The sequence below is a fragment of the Scophthalmus maximus genome, chromosome 7, assembly GCF_022379125.1.
Source record: "Scophthalmus maximus strain ysfricsl-2021 chromosome 7, ASM2237912v1, whole genome shotgun sequence".
Lineage (NCBI taxonomy): Eukaryota > Metazoa > Chordata > Actinopteri > Pleuronectiformes > Scophthalmidae > Scophthalmus > Scophthalmus maximus.
In genome coordinates this window covers 25,070,001-25,094,358 of record NC_061521.1, presented here as the reverse complement: position 1 = coordinate 25,094,358, position 24,358 = coordinate 25,070,001, and the positions used below count along the sequence as shown (strand labels likewise).

Below are 24,358 nucleotides of genomic sequence, written 5' to 3'. Positions count from 1 at the left end.
TCAGAGTCCATCAGAGTCCAGACTCAGAGTCCATCAGAGTCCACCAGAGTCCATCAGACTCAGACTCAGAGTCCATCAGAGTCCATCAGAGTCCAGACTCAGACTCAGAGTCCATCAGAGTCCATCAGACTCAGACTCAGAGTCCATCAGAGTCCATCAGAGTCCAGACTCAGACTCAGAGTCCATCAGAGTCCATCAGAGTCCATCAGAGTCCATCAGACTCAGACTCAGAGTCCATCAGAGTCCATCAGAGTCCAGACTCAGACTCAGAGTCCATCAGAGTCCAGACTCAGAGTCCATCAAAGTCCATCAGAGTCCATCAGAGTCCAGACTCAGAGTCCATCAGAGTCCAGACTCAGAGTCCATCAGAGTCCATCAGAGTCCATCAGACTCAGACTCAGAGTCCATCAGAGTCCATCAGATTCCAGACTCAGACTCAGAGTCCATCAGAGTCCATCAGACTCAGACTCAGAGTCCATCAGAGTCCAGACTCAGACTCAGAGTCCATCAGAGTCCAGACTCAGAGTCCATCAGAGTCCAGACTCAGAGTCCATCAAAGTCCATCAGAGTCCATCAGAGTCCAGACTCAGAGTCCATCAGAGTCCAGACTCAGAGTCCATCAGAGTCCATCAGAGTCCAGACTCAGAGTCCATCAGAGTCCATCAGACTCAGACTCAGAGTCCATCAGAGTCCATCAGAGTCCAGACTCAGACTCAGAGTCCATCAGAGTCCATCAGACTCAGACTCAGAGTCCATCAGAGTCCAGACTCAGACTCAGAGTCCATCAGAGTCCATCAGAGTCCAGACTCAGAGTCCATCAGAGTCCATCAGAGTCCATCAGAGTCCAGACTCAGAGTCCATCAGAGTCCACCAGAGTCCATCAGACTCAGACTCAGAGTCCATCAGAGTCCAGACTCAGAGTCCATCAGAGTCCATCAGAGTCCATCAGAGTCCAGACTCAGAGTCCATCAGAGTCCACCAGAGTCCATCAGACTCAGACTCAGAGTCCATCAGAGTCCATCAGAGTCCAGACTCAGACTCAGAGTCCATCAGAGTCCATCAGACTCAGACTCAGAGTCCATCAGAGTCCATCAGAGTCCAGACTCAGACTCAGAGTCCATCAGAGTCCATCAGAGTCCATCAGAGTCCATCAGACTCAGACTCAGAGTCCATCAGAGTCCATCAGAGTCCAGACTCAGACTCAGAGTCCATCAGAGTCCAGACTCAGAGTCCATCAAAGTCCATCAGAGTCCATCAGAGTCCAGACTCAGAGTCCATCAGAGTCCAGACTCAGAGTCCATCAGAGTCCATCAGAGTCCATCAGACTCAGACTCAGAGTCCATCAGAGTCCATCAGACTCAGACTCAGAGTCCATCAGAGTCCATCAGAGTCCAGACTCAGACTCAGAGTCCATCAGACTCAGACTCAGAGTCCATCAGAGTCCATCAGAGTCCATCAGACTCAGACTCAGAGTCCATCAGAGTCCATCAGAGTCCAGACTCAGACTCAGAGTCCATCAGAGTCCATCAGAGTCCAGACTCAGAGTCCATCAGAGTCCAGACTCAGAGTCCATCAGAGTCCATCAGAGTCCATCAGACTCAGACTCAGAGTCCATCAGAGTCCATCAGACTCAGACTCAGAGTCCATCAGAGTCCATCAGAGTCCAGACTCAGACTCAGAGTCCATCAGACTCAGACTCAGAGTCCATCAGAGTCCATCAGAGTCCATCAGACTCAGACTCAGAGTCCATCAGAGTCCAGACTCAGACTCAGAGTCCATCAGAGTCCAGACTCAGAGTCCATCAAAGTCCATCAGAGTCCATCAGAGTCCAGACTCAGAGTCCATCAGAGTCCAGACTCAGAGTCCATCAGAGTCCATCAGAGTCCATCAGACTCAGACTCAGAGTCCATCAGAGTCCATCAGACTCAGACTCAGAGTCCATCAGAGTCCATCAGAGTCCAGACTCAGACTCAGAGTCCATCAGAGTCCATCAGACTCAGACTCAGAGTCCATCAGAGTCCATCAGAGTCCATCAGACTCAGACTCAGAGTCCATCAGAGTCCATCAGACTCAGACTCAGAGTCCATCAGAGTCCATCAGAGTCCAGACTCAGACTCAGAGTCCATCAGAGTCCATCAGAGTCCATCAGACTCAGACTCAGAGTCCATCAGAGTCCATCAGACTCAGACTCAGAGTCCATCAGAGTCCATCAGACTCAGACTCAGAGTCCATCAGAGTCCATCAGACTCAGACTCAGAGTCCATCAGAGTCCAGACTCAGACTCAGAGTCCATCAGAGTCCAGACTCAGACTCAGACTCAGAGTCCATCAGAGTCCAGACTCAGACTCAGAGTCCATCAGAGTCCATCAGAGTCCATCAGAGTCCATCAGACTCAGACTCAGAGTCCATCAGAGTCCATCAGAGTCCATCAGAGTCCAGACTCAGAGTCCATCAGAGTCCATCAGAGTCCATCAGACTCAGACTCAGAGTCCATCAGAGTCCAGACTCAGAGTCCATCAGAGTCCAGACTCAGAGTCCATCAGAGTCCAGACTCAGACTCAGAGTCCAGAGAGCGAACTCAGCCGCGGTTTCCCTCTAGAGAACCGAGTCAGAATTGAATCAGATCAAAGTCCGAGTAGAGACGGTGAAGAGCGGAGCGGCTCAGTGGTGCGGCGGCGCTCCGAGTCACGATGAACTGTATGTTCCCGTCTTCTCCCCAGCAGCTACGCATCCGCCAGGGTTCACAGATCACATGCTCCCCACAGTCATACAGCAGCGAACATAATCTGACCAGTGTTCAGGCCCGCAGACGTTATCTTCCCTCCCTAGTGTGTGTGTGTGTGTGTGTGTGTGTGTGTGTGTGTGTGCAGCCTGAGGAGAAAGGAGCCCACTTACTGTATGGAGACATAATCTTGTCTTATGTAAAAAAAAAAAAAAGAGAGTCATGCTTCTAATATCAGGACGCGCAGATACTGCAGTGTGTGTGTGTGTGTGTGTTTGTGTGTGTGAGCACACACACACTCTTTTAAAAGTGAGGAAAGGAAATGTAATGGGTATGTAATAAGTGGGATCATGAATTTTAAATATTAGGACTTTCAGGTGGTTGAGCCTAAAATGTTTTTGGACGCTATATTTTCTCGATGAAGCGATGTCATGAAAAAAAACACCCCAAGATGATGTTTTGTTTCGTCCTCACACCAAAGATCTTCAGTTCACTGTCACAGAGGAGCAGAGAAACCAGAACATATTCACACGGAAGAAGCTGAAATCAGAGAACTTTGACTTTTTTCCCCATAAAAAACTACTTGAACCGATTAATCGATTATCAATTTAGTCGTCGATTACTGAACAATTATAGATTTTCTCTGGACTCCAGTGTAAAACAAAGCGTTAGAGCTCGACTGATGTGGACTGATAAAAACATGTACAGATTCCAACATATCGGACGATATACAGTGACATCGGCAGTGATTCATAAGATGTACAACGAAATGTAATTGAGGCTTCATATTTTACAGTTTAACCCCGACGCTTCATTGTAAATCAAAAGAAAACACAAACACAACCAAACATGTAGAACTTGAATAAAATTCTCTTTTACTAGTAATATTGCAGCCAACAACTATTTTCTATATAAAGAAATAGTGGAGTAAATGAGTAGAGAATGAAGTCACATCCCGTCTGTGTCTGTGTGTGTGTGTGTGTGTCTGTCTCTGTGTGCGTGCAGCGATGGAAAACTCCTGTGCGTTGTGTTTTTGCGTATGGACGAGTGTTGTGTTCATCGTTTCTCACCAGCCGAGTGTTGATTTCTGAAACTGAAATGTGCCCCGGCTGCAGAGCAGGGCGCCGGATTTGAGACTCTTTAGTCGGCAGATTATCCCACTCAAATAGGTGTTTGTGTACGGTGTGTGTGTGTGTGTGTGTGTGTGTGTGTGTGTGTGTGTGCGTGGAAAGGTGCTGATCCGCCGTGCGATGTTGTCAGCAAACGGCTTTGTCAAACCAGGAAACGGGGTTTTGACTTGTCATCAAGTGATCACAGGCTGACGGGCTCAGATCGCTGCTGTCAGACCGAGGCGGTTACACGTTCTCTGAATTCCTTGCAGTCGGAGATAGATCTTGTTGCAGTCGACTTTTTTATTAAACCTTCAGCACTCGGTTGGTTTTTGGGGAAAGATTGCGATGTGGGGTTGCAATAACTACTTTGTTGTCATAGTTACAATACAATAAAACGTTTGGTTTTAAGGTGGGAAACGAACATGGAAGACTCCAATCTGTGACTAATCCATCCAACACAATGTCACCTCACTTCCTCCCTCGCTCCGGTCATATTGACTTCGGCCACTAGGGGTTGCCTACCAATTAAATTTAAGTATGGGTCGTAATCAAATGACAACCATATGATAAACTCCTCAGGAAAATGTTTACTGACGTTATAACTCAAGTGAGAGTCATTTTCTCATGGAGTCGCCCCCTGCTGGTGATTCCAGAGAATACAGGCTTCAGACGTTTCTGCATTGGCTTCATTATCGGGACCCGGTGACTACGTAGATTTTTATATACAGTCTTTGGTAATAAGGAGAGTTCTTTGGTGTTAACCACTAAGCTGTATTAAATATTGTAATATTGTTATTGTAACTTGCCAGAACCCTAAAGATATGTACATGCTTTCTTCTAAAAAATTAGAGAAATGGATCCAAGCTATTGTTGCAGCTATTAAAATATTCAACGAAATTCCAAAATGTTCAATATTAGCAATTAAAATAGACATGATAGAATAAACGATCACATGAAAAAGTTGAGTCAAACATACAAATCAACCGGCAATTTTGTAAAATATAACTATTGTAATAATGAATCTCAAAATTACGAAATTCTAATTAATCATTAACTATCAAAATAACAGATTTTTTTGTTGGATATCACTTTAAATAAAAAAAATGTTCAAGTTATATTACAACATGTTTTATTCAGTTCATTTCATGTCAAGTTTTCCCTGATAGTTATTTCTCGTCACAGTGTTGTAACCATCGCCCTCTCACCTTCGGTCGCCGTCTCTCTTCTCTGTGTTGGTGTAAGAAACCGGTCACATGTCGTCATGTTTGACAAACTAGTTTTTCTGGAGTCGTGTCACTAGAGTGAAAAGGGTGTGTCAGGTTTTTTTTCACTTCCTACAACGGCGAAGACATGAATGAGAAAACAAACCACAAAGACACGATGTGATGTAACAACGATCTCTGTCGTTGAGTCAAACAGGGAATTCTAGATCAACAGTCACAACTTGATTCACCTTCATTCTGACGATCACACACACACACACACACACACACACACACACACACACGCTGATTATTAACTTTTCACACACACACACACACACACACTGATTATTAACTTTTCACACACACACACACACACACACACACACACACACACACTGATTATTAACTTTTCACACACACACACACACACACACACACACTGATTATTAACTTTTCACACACACACACACACACTGATTATTAACTGTTCACACACACACACACACACTGATTATTAACGTTTCACACACACACACACACACACACACACACACACTGATTATTAACTTTTCACACACACACACACACACACACACACACACACTGATTATTAACTGTTCACACACACACACACACACACACACTGATTATTAACTTTTCACACACACACACACACTGATTTTTAACTTTTCACACACACACACACACACACACACTGATTATTAAGTGTTCACACACACACACACACTGATTATTAAGTGTTCACACAAACACACACACAATTATGCAACTGTACACATCTCACATAAACTCTCATGTGTTTATTGCAAGTGACTTACATTTTTACTAGGTCTAAAAGTGTGAAACACTTTATTATCAACTAAAACATCATGTGGCTCAAATAATGAGTTAGTGAAACAGTTTGATCATGAGACTGAACGACACACACACACACACACACTGAGTATTAATCTTCTTTCTCACACATGAAAACCACACACACATACAGACACTATTAATTCTTCCTTCACACATGCACCCCCACGCACGTACACGCACACACACACACACACACACACACACACACAAACAGACACACACACAAAGGCATTGTTCTGTGGAGGTCGACTGTTGTCACGTTGCTGTCGAACAGAGTCACCATGTGTGTGAATGGTGCTGTCACCATCAGAGCCATTTATAATCACCAACACACACACACACACACACACACGTGCACATACGTGCATCATGTGGAGCAGACGGAGTCGTGACGGCCACACAGTTGTATACAGTTGACATCAGCGTGTAACTGTACGTTCACTGTTTTGTGCAGATTGTCTGTGTCAGTCGTCGTGACGGCTGTGAAAGTTTGTGTGTGTGTGTGTGTGTGTGTGTGTGAGGGGGGGGGGGCCTTATTCTCTCCGGGCGTCAGTCGATGACATGACCGTTCCCTCCCTGTGATTTCTGCACGTTGACGTCTACTTGTCTGTAAATCGTCGTGGCAGCCTGACAGAGGGACGAGAGCCTTGAAGGACTGATGACAGAGAAAGGGGATGAGAGCCGGGGAAAGAAGGGATGACAGCAGGGAGGGAGGGAGGGAGGGAGGGGCAGGAAACGAGGAGGGCAGGAGGAGATGGAGGGGCAGCCAGAGACGGAGATGACGGACGGACGGACGCTCTGAGGAATAAAAAGAGAGTGGGTGTTTTGTGTGAGACATTATTGTGCATGTTGTGTAGTCGTGTACACTTCACTTCACGACAACTGTGCGTGTAGGGGTTCCATTCATTTATGTAAAATAATACAGAAAACAAACACAGTGTCATAAAGTGCCAGTGAGCAAACGCAGAAACCAAAGAAGAATCAAAAGTGGCGTTTGGGAAACTTTCAACAACGTCTGTAGAAATTAACTCTGAAAAAGTTAAGACGTTTAAAACGCAACGTTCAGACGTGAAACTCTTGTAAACGCGTCGTTCTTTTTCTTTCTCTTTTTTCCTTCCCCCCAGAAAAAACCCTCGATCTGATGCTTCCCGCCATCACCATGGAAACCGAGGCCAGTCACATGCTGGAGGCGGCGCTGGTGCAGATGGATGACATCATCGCAGGTACAGTAAGCGCGACAAAAGATGGCGACTACAGTATATGACACACACTTCCTGCCCCCAAGTAAAACCCATCGTAACACGTATGTGGAATTGTTACACATTTGGGGAAAAGTCATTCAACTTTTTATCCATTTTTCATAATCTGATTTGACTGGTGACTCCAAATATGTTTGGTTTTCATTTCGCAGCGACCATTGAAGGTAAAGTTGTATCTCCATCCTCATTCACTTAGACAGGAGCCAAGATGGCTGCCGAGAGGTGACACTTTGGGCACATCCCGATTCCCTCCCTTGCATCGTGTAGTCCCTCCCACCAAAGAGGATGGATGCAAGGAAAAGACGGGAGGAGAGAGGAATCGAGGAAAGTGCAACTCTGCATCAAGAGCGTCCGTCGTCACGTCCTCGCACTCGACGCTTCACATTGTCACTTCCTGTACAGCGGAGGACGACAGAAGCGAGTTCACATGGCTCACGGGTTCCGTCCGAAGCTCGTCGAGTTGCCGCCGTTGGACTCAAGCGCCCCTGACCTCATCGGTCCGTCCGGCTCTCAGCGACCGCAAATAGAATAGTGCATTAAAAGCAATCGGCCAATCACCAACGAGAAAGTTAGAGCCACTTATCAACCGAGTTTAGATGCGTCGGTCGTATTGTGTGTCCGTGATCAAGAGCTGTTTTCTGACGAAGCGTCTCGTGGGAGTCGCAGTGGAAGCACTCGGCTGGTTAATGAGCGCGATGCTGGTTTGTGTTGTTGCGGGCGTCGTCGAGCGGCGACCGATATCCTCACTGACCCCCCCGGAGGAGTGGCCTCCACGATCGGCCGGCCTCTAGTATTAATAATCCTTCTGTGATGAGTAATCGTCTCCTCCTCTTCCTCCGTCTCCACTCTCCAGGTTCCAAGGCGGCGGCGGGGGAGTTCTCCCACAGCATGTACGACCTGGGTTCCCCCGCCGGCGCCGGCCCGCTGCAGGTGGTCCAGTTGGCCGAGGACCTGAAACTGGCCCTGGAGCGTCGGCCCGACCAGCAGGAGAGGGAGAGTCTGCGGGCGCGGCTACGTTCCGACACGGCTCAGGCTCTGGTGGACTGGCTGCAGAGCGGAAGCGTGAGTAGCGGCTGATCGGACGCACTGCTCCATTTTCAAATCGCTGTGCCGTTCATACTACGCGACTTATCATCGCCACGCGATCCTTCGCCAGGAGAAATCCTCGGCGAGCGTCTCTGGTCTCCAGAGAACAGTCCGTCACGAAAAACACACGAGAAAAAACGACACGACACACGTGCGAAAGAAGAATTGTTTGTCTCTGTCACGATGGACGTCAGAAAGAAACGACCTCCAGCAGACGAGAGCAGAGAGGAGACGATGGGATGATGATTCCACAATGTCTGTGAAACTGTGTCCATGTTTTTTTCCGCGGGAGAAATGTGAAAACATCAGGTACTTTTTTAGTCCAATGCTCGTTCACCAGCGGCGGCCATCTTGGTTGTATACAAAAGTCGCTTCTCTCCGCGTCACGGTATAAGCCCCGCCCATTTTCAGATAATCGGTTGTGATTGGACCCGGCAACATTTCTCCAGACCGTGAGTCTGACTGAGCGAATGAAATGAGCTCCCAGAATTCACCTGACGGGAGCCGAGCGGGAGGCCTCTCTCTCGCTGTCGCCGTGTCACTGGGACGTGTTCGTAGCGGCGCGGCTGTGCAGGGAAATCTAGCTTTGACATTTAAATTCTACAAGACGAAAATACAAACGAAAATACAAATACCCTCGTCCACGGGCTCCGATCTGTGAAATGAGACGAGACTTTGGCCGTTTATTTTGAGAAAATCGCGACACTGAATGAAGCTGAAACACCTGTCATCTGTGTTCTGACCAGCAGAGGGCGACTCTATGAGAACACGACTCTACTTCTCACTTGATTCATAACGTCAGTAAAACAGTTTTCCTGAGGAGTTTATGGTTCTATCCCTAGTTCCAAGTCTTCTTCAACACATGACGATAAGGCACCGTAGCGTGGATACGCCGTGATTGACAGCTGGGTACCGTCCAATCAGGGCACGGTTGCAGGTGGAGGTGTGTAGCTTTCAGGATTCTTCTGTTCATTTTTACCACACAACACTGTGGAGAGACCGACTGCCTCCTCGTCAGAGGGGAACCGGTCGAGGGGGAGAGGAGGGGTCTGGACACGTTCCATGAAGTTTTCCCCCTGGACGCTGTTACAACTCGGCTGTTATCAACTTCCTGTCCTGCTCCCTCCCTCCCGCCCTCACACCCTCTGTCCTGTGTCGATTACCAGCCGCTCTAACTGGTTTACTACATCCTCATCTTTTTATCTCTCTCTCTCTTTCTACTTTCCTTCTGTCGTTGTTTTAAACTGCATGTGTGGAAACTCCCTCCTCTCAGTTTGTTTTTTAAATGAGGTTCTCAGTGTTGTGGTGCTGAGCAGGTTCCTCAAACATGGTTTAAAAATTCTGGGTTTAGAACCACATGACACAATATTCTTCTACATGTTATTGTGTGTATGTGTTCACGGTTCAGTTAGCTGCTGTTGCTGGTTCTGTCCTGCAGAGGCTGCTGTTCCCTGTTCTATGTTCTCTGTTCTATGTTCCTTGTTCTCTGTTCCTGGTTCTCTGTTCCCTGTTCCCTGTTCTCTGTTCTCTGTTCCCTGTTCCCTGTTCTATGTTCTCTGTTCCCTGTTCCCTGTTCTCTGTTCTCTGTTCCCTGTTCCCTGTTCTCTGTTCCCTGTTCTATGTTCTCTGTTCCCTGTTCTCTGTTCCCTGTTCTCTGTTCCCTGTTCCCTGTTCCCTGTTCTCTGTTCCCTGTTCCCTGTTCTCTGTTCCCTGTTCCCTGTTCCCTGTTCTCTGTTCCCTGTTCCCTGTTCCCTGTTCTCTGTTCCCTGTTCCCTGTTCCCTGTTCTATGTTCTCTGTTCTCTGTTCCCTGTTCTCTGTTCCCTGTTCTCTGTTCTCTGTTCCCTGTTCCCTGTTCTCTGTTCCCTGTTCTATGTTCTCTGTTCCCTGTTCTCTGTTCCCTGTTCTCTGTTCCCTGTTCCCTGTTCCCTGTTCTCTGTTCCCTGTTCCCTGTTCTCTGTTCCCTGTTCCCTGTTCCCTGTTCTCTGTTCTCTGTTCCCTGTTCTACGTTCTCTGTTCTCTGTTCTCTGTTCCCTGTTCTACGTTCTCTGTTCCCTGTTCCCTGTTCCCTGTTCTCTGTTCTCTGTTCTCTGTTCCCTGTTCCCTGTTCCCTGTTCCCTGTTCTCTGTTCTCTGTTCTCTGTTCTCTGTTCCCTGTTCCCTGTTCCCTGTTCTACATTCTCTGTTCTCTGTTCTCTGTTCTCTGTTCCCTGTTCTCTGTTCCCTGTTCCCTGTTCTCTGTTCTCTGTTCTCTGTTCTCTGTTCCCTGTTCTCTGTTCCCTGTTCCCTGTTCTCTGTTCTCTGTTCCCTGTTCTCTGTTCTCTGTTCTCTGTTCTCTGTTCCCTGTTCCCTGTTCCCTGTTCTCTGTTCTCTGTTCCCTGTTCCCTGTTTCCTGTTCTCTGTTCTCTGTTCTCTGTTCCCTGTTCCCTGTTCCCTGTTCCCTGTTCTCTGTTCTCTGTTCCCTGTTCCCTGTTCCCTGTTCTCTGTTTTCTGTTCTCTGTTCCCTGTTCCCTGTTTCCTGTTCTCTGTTCTCTGTTCCCTGTTCCCTGTTCTCTGTTCCCTGTTCCCTGTTCTCTGTTCTCTGTTCTCTGTTCTCTGTTCTCTGTTCTCTGTTCCCTGTTCCCTGTTCCCTGTTCTACATTCTCTGTTCTCTGTTCTCTGTTCCCTGTTCTCTGTTCCCTGTTCCCTGTTCTCTGTTCTCTGTTCTCTGTTCTCTGTTCCCTGTTCTCTGTTCCCTGTTCTCTGTTCTCTGTTCCCTGTTCCCTGTTCTCTGTTCTCTGTTCTCTGTTCCCTGTTCTCTGTTCTCTGTTCCCTGTTCCCTGTTCTCTGTTCCCTGTTCCCTGTTCCCTGTTCCCTGTTCCCTGTTCTCTGTTCCCTGTTCCCTGTTCTCTGTTCTCTGTTCCCTGTTCTCTGTTCCCTGTTCTCTGTTCTCTGTTCCCTGTTCCCTGTTCTCTGTTCCCTGTTCCCTGTTCCCTGTTCTCTGTTCTCTGTTCCCTGTTCTCTGTTCTCTGTTCCCTGTTCCCTGTTCTCTGTTCCCTGTTCCCTGTTCTCTGTTCTCTGTTCCCTGTTCCCTGTTCCCTGTTCCCTGTTCTCTGTTCTCTGTTCCCTGTTCTCTGTTCCCTGTTCCCTGTTCTCTGTTCTCTGTTCCCTGTTCTCTGTTCCCTGTTCTCTGTTCTCTGTTCTCTGTTCCCTGTTCCCTGTTCTCTGTTCCCTGTTCCCTGTTCCCTGTTCTCTGTTCTCTGTTCCCTGTTCCCTGTTCCCTGTTCCCTGTTCTCTGTTCCCTGTTCCCTGTTCCCTGTTCTCTGTTCTCTGTTCTCTGTTCTCTGTTCTCTGTTCTCTGTTCTCTGTTCCCTGTTCCCTGTTCCCTGTTCCCTGTTCTCTGTTCTCTGTTCCCTGTTCCCTGTTCTCTGTTCCCTGTTCCCTGTTCCCTGTTCTCTGTTCTCTGTTCTCTGTTCCCTGTTCCCTGTTCCCTGTTCCCTGTTCTCTGTTCTCTGTTCCCTGTTCCCTGTTCTCTGTTCTCTGTTCCCTGTTCCCTGTTCCCTGTTTCCTGTTCTCTGTTCCCTGTTCTCTGTTCCCTGTTCCCTGTTCCCTGTTCTCTGTTCTCTGTTCCCTGTTCTACGTTCTCTGTTCTCTGTTCTCTGTTCGCTGTTCTCTGTTCCCTGTTCCCTGTTCCCTGTTCCCTGTTCTACATTCTCTGTTCTCTGTTCCCTGTTCCCTGTTCCATGTTCTCTGTTCCCTGTTCTACGTTCTCTGTTCTCTGTTCTCTGTTCCCTGTTCCCTGTTCCCTGTTCTACGTTCTCTGTTCTCTGTTCTCTGTTCTCTGTTCCCTGTTCCCTGTTCCCTGTTCTATGTTCTATGTTCTCTGTTCTCTGTTCCCTGTTCCCTGTTCTACGTTCTCTGTTGTCTGTTCCCTGTTCTCTGTTCTCTGTTCTCTGTTCCCTGTTCTATGTTCTCTGTTCCCTGTTCCCTGTTCTATGTTCTATGTTCTATGTTCTATGTTCCTTGTTCCCTGTTCCCTGTTCTATGTTCTATGTTCTATGTTCTATGTTCCTTGTTCCCTGTTCTCTGTTCCCTGTTCTCTGTTCTCTGTTCCCTGTTCTATGTTCTATGTTCTATGTTCCTTGTTCCTTGTTCCCTGTTCTCTGTTCCCTGTTCTCTGTTCTCTGTTCTCTGTTCCCTGTTCCCTGTTCCCTGTTCTATGTTCTATGTTCTATGTTCCTTGTTCCCTGTTCCCTGTTCTATGTTCTATGTTCTATGTTCTATGTTCCTTGTTCCCTGTTCTCTGTTCCCTGTTCCCTGTTCTCTGTTCTCTGTTCCCTGTTCTATGTTCTATGTTCCTTGTTCCTTGTTCCCTGTTCTCTGTTCCCTGTTCCCTGTTCTCTGTTCTCTGTTCCCTGTTCTCTGTTCTCTGTTCTCTGTTCCCTGTTCCCTGTTCTACGTTCCCTGTTCCCTGTTCTATGTTCTATGTTCCTTGTTCCTTGTTCCCTGTTCTCTGTTCCCTGTTCCCTGTTCTCAGTTGAAAGTCAGATTGAAAATGGTGTGGTGTGAGCGAGGCCATGGCGACGACATCAGGTGGTTAAGAGAAGATAAACTCTATTTGTCTCACAATGGGGAAATGTGGTCGTTACAGCAGCAAAGTGGACAGAACATAGCACAAATAGCAAAATATAGAAAGAAGTTTTAAGACATTTTTAAAAGCAATAGGTATGAAAAATATAAATATACATAAAAAATATATATCATTTTTATATTTTTCAACCATGTGCTGCTGCTCTGTATGGAGTCAATTCAATAGCTATTTTTGGTCCAGGAACTTCCGTGTGTCCACAAACCTCAGTGACAGTTTGCAGAGAGTCGTTTTCTCTCGTGAACAGTTTGTGCGGCCTGTGAATTTCAATAGCGGTCGAAACAAAAGTCTGGCAGATCATCAAGGTTCCCTCGTGTCCTCGTCCCGTCCACCTTCCTCCTCCTCCTCCTCCTCCTCCCCGCTGACCCAGAGGAAGAGGATTAAACACACTGGTGCTCCTCAATTAGTCTGCACCCTGCAGGCCTCTCTCTCCGGGGGGGTAATCCACACACACACACACACACACACACACACACACACACGCGTAAACACAGGAAGCGGCGTGAGTGTGTTACAGGCAGGAAGTTGGAGCCGCAGCTCACAACTGCTGACCCTCAGTCAGATCCTGCGTCTCTGACTCAGCTCAAGATTTTGGGGGATTAGAGTTTTTTTTCCCCCAAAACTTGTGAAGAAGGATTTTTTTTAAAGCTTTGAAAGCGGCCGGTTGGTCTGAGTGTCATCAAAAGTGGAGCTTAAATCTGACACATGGTGGCTTTAATAAACATTTAATATTTGATACCTCATGATGAGCTGCTCGTCGCATTTTTCAGGGTCAAAGGTCGATGAGACTCACCGACAATAGTCTGAACTCTTATGTCTTTCTGTCTTGGTGATTATGATGTATGAATATAAATGCTAATTAAAGCATTACGTCATTTTATTTGAAAGTTAAAGCTGTATTGCATGTTGTTGCCACTAGGGGCAGTGTTACAAACCGCAAACACGACACGGACACACTATCGTCTTATTAAGTTGATATTTATTAGAGCCCGATATTGATATTGGGGAGTACAAGATTTCCGATACAGTATGTGTTCCGATACACGTGTGTGTGTGTGTGTGTGTGTGTGTGTGAATGTGTGCGTGTATTAATCTGTCAGTGATTCCTCGCTATCAAACCTTAATGACAAAGAAATGTAGTTGAGGCTTGAAATTTAACTTTATCATAAATAACTGTAAATTTAAAAAAAAATTACAAATTCAATCAAACATATAAAACTTGAATTAAGAAATTAAACATTATTTATGTTATGTAAAATGTAGACGTTGGCTAATAGTTACACTAGTTACAATATTGTTGCTATAATATAATTATTTAAATGTAGAAAGTCCAACAACAATGAAAACACACAACACAGTTGTTTTTTTTAAGCTACAGTGTGAAAAGAATTTATTCACATAAATTGAATTTATTGTCCATAACTATGTGTTCATATACAGTATGTAAAATGAGTTAAATATAGTTCCATGAGGTGGACCGACCTCCGTGCGAGTCTGCATGTTTCTACGTCGTGTTGAATACGGTTGTTATAAAACGGGAAACGGAGTCGGCGGTGTGCAACACCATAAAGTGTCCCCTGTCGGTCGCTCAGCTGGTTGCAGGTTTGCAACTTCACCACCAGATGCCGCCAGAAAATGACACAGTGGGGCTTTAAACATACACACAGACACACAAAGGAACAGTTATAGAGCTTCATGCACGACTTTTAACCCGATGATGAACATTTCACTGTGTGTGTGTGTGTGTGTGTGTGTGTGTGTGTGTGTGTGTGTGTGTGTGTGTGTGTGTGTGTGTGTGTGTGTGTGTGTGTGTGTGTGTGTGTGTGTGTGTGTGTGTGTGTGTGTGTGTGTGTGTGTAAAGGAACCTGTCATTCAGACAAATGTCTGATATTGTTATGAACGGTTTAGTAAAGTATACAATGGAAACCTGAGCTAATGGGCTCAAACATAAATATGATCAGACGGAGAGAGACAGAGAGAGAGAGAGAGAGAGGGGTAACGAGAGATGAATAAAGAGAGAGACAGAGAGAGAGAGAGAGAGAGGGGTAACGAGAGATGAATAAAGAGAGAGACAGAGAGAGAGAGAGAGAGAGGGGTAACGAGAGATGAATAAAGAGAGAGAGAGAGAGAGAGAGAGAGAGAGACTTTCCCTCCTGCAGACGGGGTCTTGAAGTCTTCAGGATGTTTGAGATCCAGCTCGGTTCACGTTAGTGCTGACGTGACAGCCTGTTGCTGCTTTGTTTGTTTGCGTGTCTGACATCAGATGTTGCTGATTTAGTCCTTGTGTGTGTGTGTGTGTGTGTGTGTGTGTCTGCGTGTGTGTGTGAGCGTGTGTGTGTGACCAATCCTCCCACCACCCCCTTCCTCTGGGCTCGGCCATTTGGCCGTCAGACTCAGACGGACCTCAGAGGGGAGAGGGAAGAAGAAGAAGAAGAAGAAGAAGAGGGGAAGCGACTCAGAAGAAAAGAAAGAGAGAGAGAGAAGGACTGGACTACTGAAGGAGTGGACGGGGAGAAAGAGGAGAAGAGCAACAACTCCAACCGGATCAGAGAGGAGACGAAGAAGAGGAGGAAGAGGAGTGTGATGAGAAGAGGAAGAGAAAGGCAAGAGTTGGTAACAACAAAGAAGGAAAGGAAGAAGGAGAAACCTACTCTCAGAGGAGGAGGAGGTGGAGGAGGAGGTGGGGGCAGAACAGAACAGAACAGGGGGGAGTTGCCTTCGATCGTAAAACTCCCTCCTTCACAGCTGCAGACACACACACACACACACGCGCACACACACACACACACACTCACACACTCTCCTGTCAGCAGCTCACACATGCTGCGGCTTCCACACAAAACGAGTTCTGATAAAGTCGGAGCAAACCTAAAAAGAGGTGACGGTCGGGGCAGCGATGGGCTGTGAGCATGGACACTCCCATTGACTTCTACAGACACTTCTCCTGGCTCAAGAAGGTGAGTCGGGTTTTACTTTCACGCGCTCCCTTTTTTTCTTTTCTTTCCATCGCTTCCCCTCCACCCGGCTCGATGCCTCGAAGGAGTTTTGCAGTGTTTTCTTTGGGAGAGAGAGAGAGAGAGAGAGAGAGAGAGAGAGAGAGAGAGAGAGAGAGAGAGAGAGAGAGAGAGAGAGAGAGAGAGAGAGAGAGAGAGAGAGAGAGAGAGAGAGAGAGAGAGAGAGAGAGAGAGAGAGAGAGAGAGAGAGAGAGAGAGAGAGAGAGAGAGAGAGAGAGATACTTCCAGATGCTTGTTATGAATCAGCTCAACAACTTGTAGCGTGGTTAGTGTGTGTGTGTGCGTGTGTGTCAGTATCACAAGAACTGCGTTATCAGATTAAAAGCATTATCCCTCAGCTGATTGCTGTTGACAAAGCGGCGTCTGATAGGAGCAGGATTAAATCAGGAGCGAGAGACGCGAACAGGATCTTGGCCGGAGTCAAGACACGAGGTTTTTTAAAGGAATAAAGAAGATCCTCAGTCTGCGGACGAGCTATTGTTTTTATCAGGTGTCTTTTTATTTATTTAGTTTGAAATATATTTGGCCTTTAATGTCCCACGGTAGACCTTGCAGCGTGTGACCCGCGACCTTTGAACCGACCTTCACCGAGAACAATCCTCACACGGAGCTTTGTGTGAAACCAGATCTTAGGTCTGAGCTCCAAATTTCATCTTTCAGCACATTACAACATGATGCTTCTCTGTTTTACATGATGAATGTCCATGTTCTTAGTGCAAGGTGCAAGGAGCTGTTTTAAATGACCACAGGCGGCGCTGTTCAGCTCTGGTTTCCATCAGCTACGCGTGTCTTGCGTCATCGTCGCTCATCGTCGTCGTTTCTGTTTCTGCGACGTCTAATGAACGGAGTCTGTCGGAGCAGATGTTTCTGCTGTTTCCTGCACAGACTGAAATCAACTGATGGAGCAGATTGTGACGGTTGGAACTTTGTTCCCGGTCTTTTGAAAAACCTTTTTTCAAGAGCACGGACTCAAATCATAAATGTGCAAAGATGGAGAGTGACAGTTTATGGACTGTCACAGTTATTTTGTTATTATATTTCGCCCGTGTTCGTAAGAATATTTTCTACAATCAGCTGGAGCCTGAATGATTTATCGGCCGGTCAATAATATTGATGAAAAGTTTTATTTTAACTCCCCAGTGTGTAATTTTTTGTAATTTTCTGGCGGCATCACCTCATGTAACCATATTTAACTCATTCAGAGTTGAAGAAAAACATTGGTTCTTTGTTGCAGTTGAACATACGTGTATGAACACATAGTTATGGACAATATATTCAATTGCTCTGAATAAGTTTTTCTAAATATTACACACTGTAGCTTTAAGTGTTGCATTTTACGTTAAAAAAATTGGTTTATTTTTCTTAATACAAATTCTATTAATTGGTTGTTTTTTGCTTTTGGTTAAAATGTAAAATATCAAGCCCAAGATTTTTTCATAACTACATCTTACAACATTTGGGTTTGAATTTGAAAACGACAGTACCAAGTCGTGTTTTTGTGTCTTGGGGAAGGAGCTATGTTATACACATACATTTGGTCGTAGAGCAGTGGCGCACAGATTCACTCTGTGAATCATTAAAAGTAGGTGGTGTCCTGCACGTCGTCATGCATTCTTACACACTGCGATCACAACGCCCACCGTGCCGCGTGTCGTTACGAGTCCCACAGCTTTTATTGTGCAAAAGCTCCAAAAAACCTGCACGGCCTGCGAGAAATGTACAAAGAGCAGAAAAATATTCAACTCAGTCCTTTTTCTCTTCATGCAAATGGCTTCTGTTGCAGTGAAGTCGCAGTTGACCAACCACATACAACCTTTTAACTGGGCGATGAGTAAGTATTTTAGTTTAAAAACGTTCAAAGTTTCGTGTGAATTGCAGTTCCCCCTCAGCTCTCCAGACGCTTTCGGCGTCTTTCACTCAAGTTCAGCTCAATATTCTCTTTCTGGTGCTGAGAATTAACCTTCACACCTTCGACCTGCGACCGTCTCAGGAGCCCCAGACGAAAAGACCCTGGAGTCGGCGTTGTAATCCGTGACGATCCGCCTGCCGCCGAGGCCAGAGGGTTCAGAGGATGTGCTGTACGCCAGCCTCCTGACACCGACCATATGGACGCGCTAAACCTCTTAACTCAGTGTAAACGACACTGACAGAAAAGGAAACGGAGGGGAGGGGGAAGCGTGAGATCAAAAGATAGCAAAGTTATACCCAAAGCTTCACTACCAAGTGTCAAGAAAGGTGCCAAGTAGGTCCTCAAACCTTTGTTTTACGGTACAGTTTGACTTCCGGCTCGTCACTCCTGTGGGAGAAGTCAGGGAGTATTTGAATCTGTGCTGCAAATCACCGAGGTTTCCCCATGAGGAGGTGGAGGAGCAGAGTCACTTCAGGGAGGTGACGGCACTCGAAGGCGGCTGACAGCAGAAGAACCAGGCCGGTCGGTTCCCATCCGCCTGTCAATCGCCGGCTGAATTGCGCGACAATGGATTGAAGGAGAGGAATCAGGCGTTGGAGCGTCGACGTGAAGCAGACAAACACCAGACGTCATGAGGACGTTGTTCGGGGTTAAATCTGGTCGGTCCGTCAGATTCTTAAGTTAGCCCTGAAACAGTTCGTCTGATTTGGTTCTTTAGCCCAATAAAAGTCTCCAGGGACTTGGACGTCTTGTCCTCCAACAGAAAACGACTTTTCTCCTTTGACTTTACAACTAAATCTAGATGTGGTTCAGACGTAGGAGGCGAGAAAGAGGAGGCGATATCACGAGAACTGAGGACGTGTTCCATTCTGTCCTTGCTACCAACTCCCTTTCCTAAGAGCCATAGTCTTGTTTGCCATCGGGCAAAACTGGGAACCAATCCCGATTGAACGCCTCGTCAGTCGTCCGGACGATACTTCTGTAAGATGTGACATCACCATATTACGGACGTGCGTCAAGCATGTCTAGTGCCCCCCCCCCCCCCTCCCGTAAAGCTGGGTAAATCGAGAGAACTTCCTACATGCGTGGGAAGGGATTGACCAATCACAACAGACTGGAGCCAGCTGGCCAATCGGAGCAGACTGAGCTTCATCGGGAGGGAGGGGCCTTAAAGAGACAGGAGCTGAAACCTAAGTGTTTCAGACAAGATGTTGTGAAAGAGGAGCCGCAGGAAACTGACGTGTTCACTGAACATTGGAGCATGTGAAGCCTTTTTCAAGCAATAACCCAAATGAAAATTATGAATCTGAATTATCCGGCTTTGCCGATAACGGCTTCCTCTTTGTGAGTTTCCCTGTTAACGGACAGTCAAAGAAAGACAATCCGACTTTTTAAGAAAGAAACGGAAAACTCATCTGACTCATTTTCATGTTTGCCTCCCGACTTGTGGAACACTCGTAACTTTAATGGCTTCAAGTGAAACGAGCGTCTGAGCAAAAAGGAAAGGACTCGTTCACAGTCTCCCAAATTCACGTCAGTTTATTTCAGACGTGCGTCGTTGGAACGTGGAGCATCTGTAAAAAGGAGCTATTGATGGTTTATTTTGCCGGCGCTGCGCTATTTCTGGATTAATGGGAGTCAGATGAGTCATACGGTCTTTAATAACTCGCTTGAGAAAAATCTGAATCCAGGACAGAAAAACTGCTCCGTCAGCTCCTTGTGCAGGAATCAGTCGACGATCCTGCACACGATCATCGATGCAACATGAATTCATTTCTTCACCTCGTCTTCCACAGTGTGTGTGTGTGTGATTCATAATCCGTCAGACACGTCAGTCATTTTTGTGGAAAAACTCTGTGACGACACAACTTCCTGCCACAGGCCCCGAAAAGATACGAGTCCTGAACTCGCTTCTGCATGAGAAGAGTTTCAGGTTTTAAAACATGAAATCCACATTTCATTTTCAATATGTAATGTGACTCATTGTGTTTAATTTCAAAGTGACTAACATAAAAAAAATGACATAACAGGACACACCTTTATAAATAATTACTGGTTTCAGCCCATCGGTTTTAGAACTCTAATAATAACTTAAATGAAATGTTTGTAGCCCAGAGGTATTTAAATGGTATTGAGGTATGAATACATATTTATCAGAACACTTCAACATGATGAGATAAAATCATCCTGTTCATCATCATCCTTCACTGAAACTGAGATTAATAATTCAGCTTTAGAAGAAAATTAGATCCATTTCACACATTATAATGTGGAATAAAGAGTTATCGCCACGTCCCGCCTCCTGAGAAGGAGCAGGATGAAATGACTGTTGTTCACCTGTTGTACCTTCATGGACTCACTTCCTGTTCCTCTGTGTGTCGTGTCCAGGTGAACCGCTGTTCTCCAGCCAACAATGAAACCTACCAAGAGCGACTGCTCCGCCTAGAGGGGGACAAGGAGTCTCTGGTGCTGCAGGTCAGAGCTACGTGTGTGTGTGTGTGTGTGTGTGTGTGTGTGTGCGTTCGTGTGTGTGTGTGTGTGTGTGTGTGTGTGTACGTTCATGTGTGTGCGTGAGTGCGTGCGTGTGTGTGTACGTTCGTGTTTGTGTGTGTGTGTGTGTGTGTGTGTGTGTGTGTGTGTGTGTACGTTCGTGTGTGTGTGTATGTACGTTCGTGTGTGTGTGTGTGTGTGTGTGTGTGCGTTCATGTGTGTGTGTGTGTGTTTCGAGAGAGAGAGACTGCTCAACCACTAAGCTACATGAAGCGGAAGTTACACTGTGCGATTTTAAGAACGTTGTTGAATTCCAACTCTTAATCTTCAGGTAAATCGTCCGCTACGGAAAAGCCAAAGCTCATGATTCATGTGTTCACACATCGTCAAGCCAACGACCGGTCTGTTGTTGATTGAAAAAGGCAAAATTTCGAAAAATAACAACCTCTGGATCGCAAAAAAAGCTTAAACGTTCGCTTGAGGTGGTTTTTACTTTTTGCGAAAAAGAGTTAATTCGCAAGAAGCGAGATGGAAATAATTTAACTTGAAGCCCCAGTGTTGTACTTTTTGTAATTTTCTGGCGGCATCTGGTGGTAAAGTTTCAAACCCCAACCGACTGAGCGACCGACAGGGGACACTTTATGGCGTCGCACCGCTGATTCCGTTTCCCAGTTTTTCTGGCAGCGTCTGAAAATTCAACGCGACCGCGACGTTTTCTGAACCGTTTAGTTCAACAACGTATTCAACACAACGTAGAAACATGGAGACTCACACGGAGGTCGGTCCACCTCATGGAACTAAATTTAACTATATATATGAACACAATATATTCAATTTACAGTAAATATATATAGTAAATCTAACACACTGTAGCTTTAAAAAATCTATGGCTCATCCTCGAGGCCTCGTTGTCTAAGATGAATTACACAAAAATCACAGAAGTTGCTGGGAACCTGTGTATTACATGTCATCTCCATGTCTAATATCATCTGTCAACAGACCCAACTGAACGTCTCTTCCTCTGCATGATCGTCTGCGTTCTGCTTTCCCTAAAAACAAAATCAAAAAGGAAAAATAATTATAATTCTCTCGGCTTGTTCTGTTTTCTCACATGATTATCTGAATCCCCGCTGCTCAGCCACTGATCCGGGGATTTGTCTGGAGCTCGGTCTTTATCTGCAATCAGACGACGTAAATGTTATTTCATAATGACAAAAACAAAGACATGCCCAGACACCTTCAGCCCACCTGAGCCGCTGTTCACTGACGACGACTCTCACACACGCACACACACGCACACACACGCACACACACACACACACACTCACGCACACGCACACACACACACACACACACACACACACACATAGTGTCTATGAGACGCTGCTGCGGTGAAGAAGCAGAAGATGAAAATATGTCTGCCGCTGTCAACAACAGACTCTGAGATCACTTTAATAAACGGGTTCATGGAGCTGAGGCGTTCTCCTCCGACACTCCGACTGTACATTCCTCCGACTGGAGTGAGTGAGTGAGTGTGTGTGTGTGTGTGTGTGTGTGTGTGTGTGTGTGTGTGTGTGTGTGTGTGTGTGTGTGTGTGTGTGTGTGTGTGTGTGTGTGTGTGTGTGTGTGTGTGTGTGTGTGTGTGTGTGTGTGTGTGTGTGTGTGTGTGTGTGTGGAGGTGGATGTGTTTGTGCCCATGTGAGCGGATCTGTATTTTAATGTTGAATTGAAGTGCACCACCTCCCCGGAGGTTCATAAAGGTGTCGTGAAGTCCTTTTCTCTCTCTCTCTCACACACACACACACACACACACACACACACACACACACACACACACACACACACACACACACACACACACACACACACACACACACACAACCACCTCCACACACACACACACACACACACACACACACACACACACACTCACACACTCTCACTCACACACACACACACACACACACACACACACACACACTCACACACTCTCACTCACACACACACACACCCCTACTCGTTACGCGTTCCTTATCTGACGTGACCTGTGATTGGTCGATATCCAAGGTGACCGGGGTTTGTTTTTCCTTACAGCAGATTAAATTTCCCCCCCGCTGAGGTTCTCTCTTTCTTTCTTTTCTGTTTTTACTTTACTTTCTCTTCACCTGTCTCTTATATAAGGGAGGCGCCTTGTGTGTGTGTCTGTGTGTGTGTGTGTGTGTGAGTGTGTGTGTGTGTTTGTGTGTGTGTGTGTGTGTGTCTGTGTGTGTGTCTGTGTGTGTGTCTGTGTGTGTGTGTGTGTGTGTTTGTGTGTGTGTGTGTGTGTCTGTGTGTGTGTCTGTGTGTGTGTGTGTGTGTGTGTGTGTGTGCCCAGTCACTTCCCTGTAGCCCGGTACAGAGCGTTCACCTCCAGTTGTGTGTGTGAATGTGGCTCAGCGGCCGAGTGACAGAAGGTAAGAGAGTGTTTTTTTTCGCTCCTTCAGCTTTAAGAGTTCAAACTTTTTATTGGTTTTTAATAGTTTTGTGGTTCTATAGTCTGAAAGAAGCTCATGAAGCAAAAGGAAACGACAAAATAAAAACTAAAAACTTCCTCGAATTCGCAAAAAAGTTGACACGTTCGCTCGAGTTGGTTTTTGCCTTTTGGGAAAAAGAGTTAATTAATGCGAGATGGAAACAACTTTGCTGGACGAGTTCGACTCACGTGACCGATCAGCTGTTGGTGGCGACCGTGTCGCACTACGATCAGTTGATAGTAACTCCTGCAGACGTCTCTCCGATGTCTTGTGGGCAATGTTGCCAAGGCAACTGTTGTTTTGTTTTCTTCTTCTTCTACTGTTCTATTACAGCCATGTCACAGTAGACGTACGCAGCCTGTAGCGCCGCCCGCTGACCAAACTGCTGCAGTGTATTCGCTCCCAACGTACGGTGTTCCCATTTTCTTTTTTGCGAACACTCAAAAGTTGGTGGGATCTGGATTTGAAATCGACGCTGGTCCAGAAACAGAGCAGGGTTTTTATTTTATTTTATTTCCAGAGTGTGAGAGAGTGAGAGTGGACGAGGCAGCAGGAGTTACATCTGTGTAGAAGCTGAAGCGACAGACGATCAGATGCCGTCAGAAAGATCTGACACGGTTCAGGAGAACGGGAGCGTCGGTGTGTGTGTGTGTGTGTGTGTGTGTGTGTGTGTGTTGTCAGGGAGATTATAGTAAATGTGTGTCACATTCCTGAGTGACTGCTGCTGAGAGTAAATGTTGTTCTGGAGTTGAGGCCTGTCAGGGTGAACGTGTGGCAGAGAACCAGACTCGCTCACGTTCTACACGACCACGTACGTGTTTTTTCATTTCACTTTTAGTTTTTTTTTTTGTTATAGATATGCTCAGTTTTGGTTTTTTTCTTATTCGGCGTCTCTTGGTGCTAACGCAGCGCCACCGTGTGTCTCCCCGCGGTACTGCAGGTGAGCGTTCTGACCGACCAGGTGGAGGCTCAGGGGGAGAAGATCCGAGACCTGGAGAGTTCCCTGGAGGAACATCGGCAGAAACTGGCCTCCACGGAGGAGATGCTGCAACAGGTAACACACACACACACACACACACACACACACACACACACACGACCATGTGCTACAGGTTGTTGTTTGTATGAATGTGTGAAGTCATTAATGAGCCTGCAGGTGGATAATTACAGATCCTGTGTGTGGAATATGTTTTTCGGCCTCTTTAATTAAACGCACCCTGAGGAGATTTACTCACCGACACACCGTGTGTGTCCTCCAGGTTTTAACAAACACACATTCCACCAATAACAGTCTGTCTCTGCCACTGGTCGGCCATCAGGTGACATCACACAGAGTTAAAGGGCAATTTGTATTATGTATTTTAAGAATATGAAGTCAAATGTTCATTTTTGCATTTGAGTGTTAGTATGGAATGTACGACGGACTATTAGGGGACACAGAGAGAAAAAATTGGAGAGAATGAGGTCATAATTTTACAACTTTCTTCACTTAAATTTACGACTTTATTCTCATAAAATTATGTAATTTTTCATGTTAATTTCCCA

The 24,358-nt window shown here is 46.2% G+C and overlaps 1 protein-coding gene across 12 annotated transcripts in view; it reads left to right on the top strand.

Moving 5' to 3' along the window:
* Positions 1 to 24,358, top strand: part of ppfibp2b (PPFIA binding protein 2b) — a 66,247-nt gene that overhangs the window by 11,809 nt on the left and 30,080 nt on the right. For 8 of the 12 annotated variants that reach the window (XR_004794777.2, XM_035641804.2, XM_035641808.2 and 5 more), the window contains exons 2-5: positions 7,043 to 7,141; positions 8,031 to 8,239; positions 20,199 to 20,285; positions 23,754 to 23,867. Coding sequence is in view for 11 of the 12 variants with exons in the window: in XM_035641804.2 (XP_035497697.2) it covers positions 7,060 to 7,141; positions 8,031 to 8,239; positions 20,199 to 20,285; positions 23,754 to 23,867 (492 nt within the window). In the remaining variant the exon portion in view is untranslated. Of the gene's footprint in view, positions 1 to 6,715; positions 6,735 to 7,042; positions 7,142 to 8,030; positions 8,240 to 15,033; positions 15,845 to 20,198; positions 20,286 to 22,612; positions 22,754 to 23,753; positions 23,868 to 24,358 lie in introns of those variants that run through there. The other 4 variants (XM_035641805.2, XM_035641815.2, XM_035641813.2 and 1 more) reach the window with 4 other exon arrangements.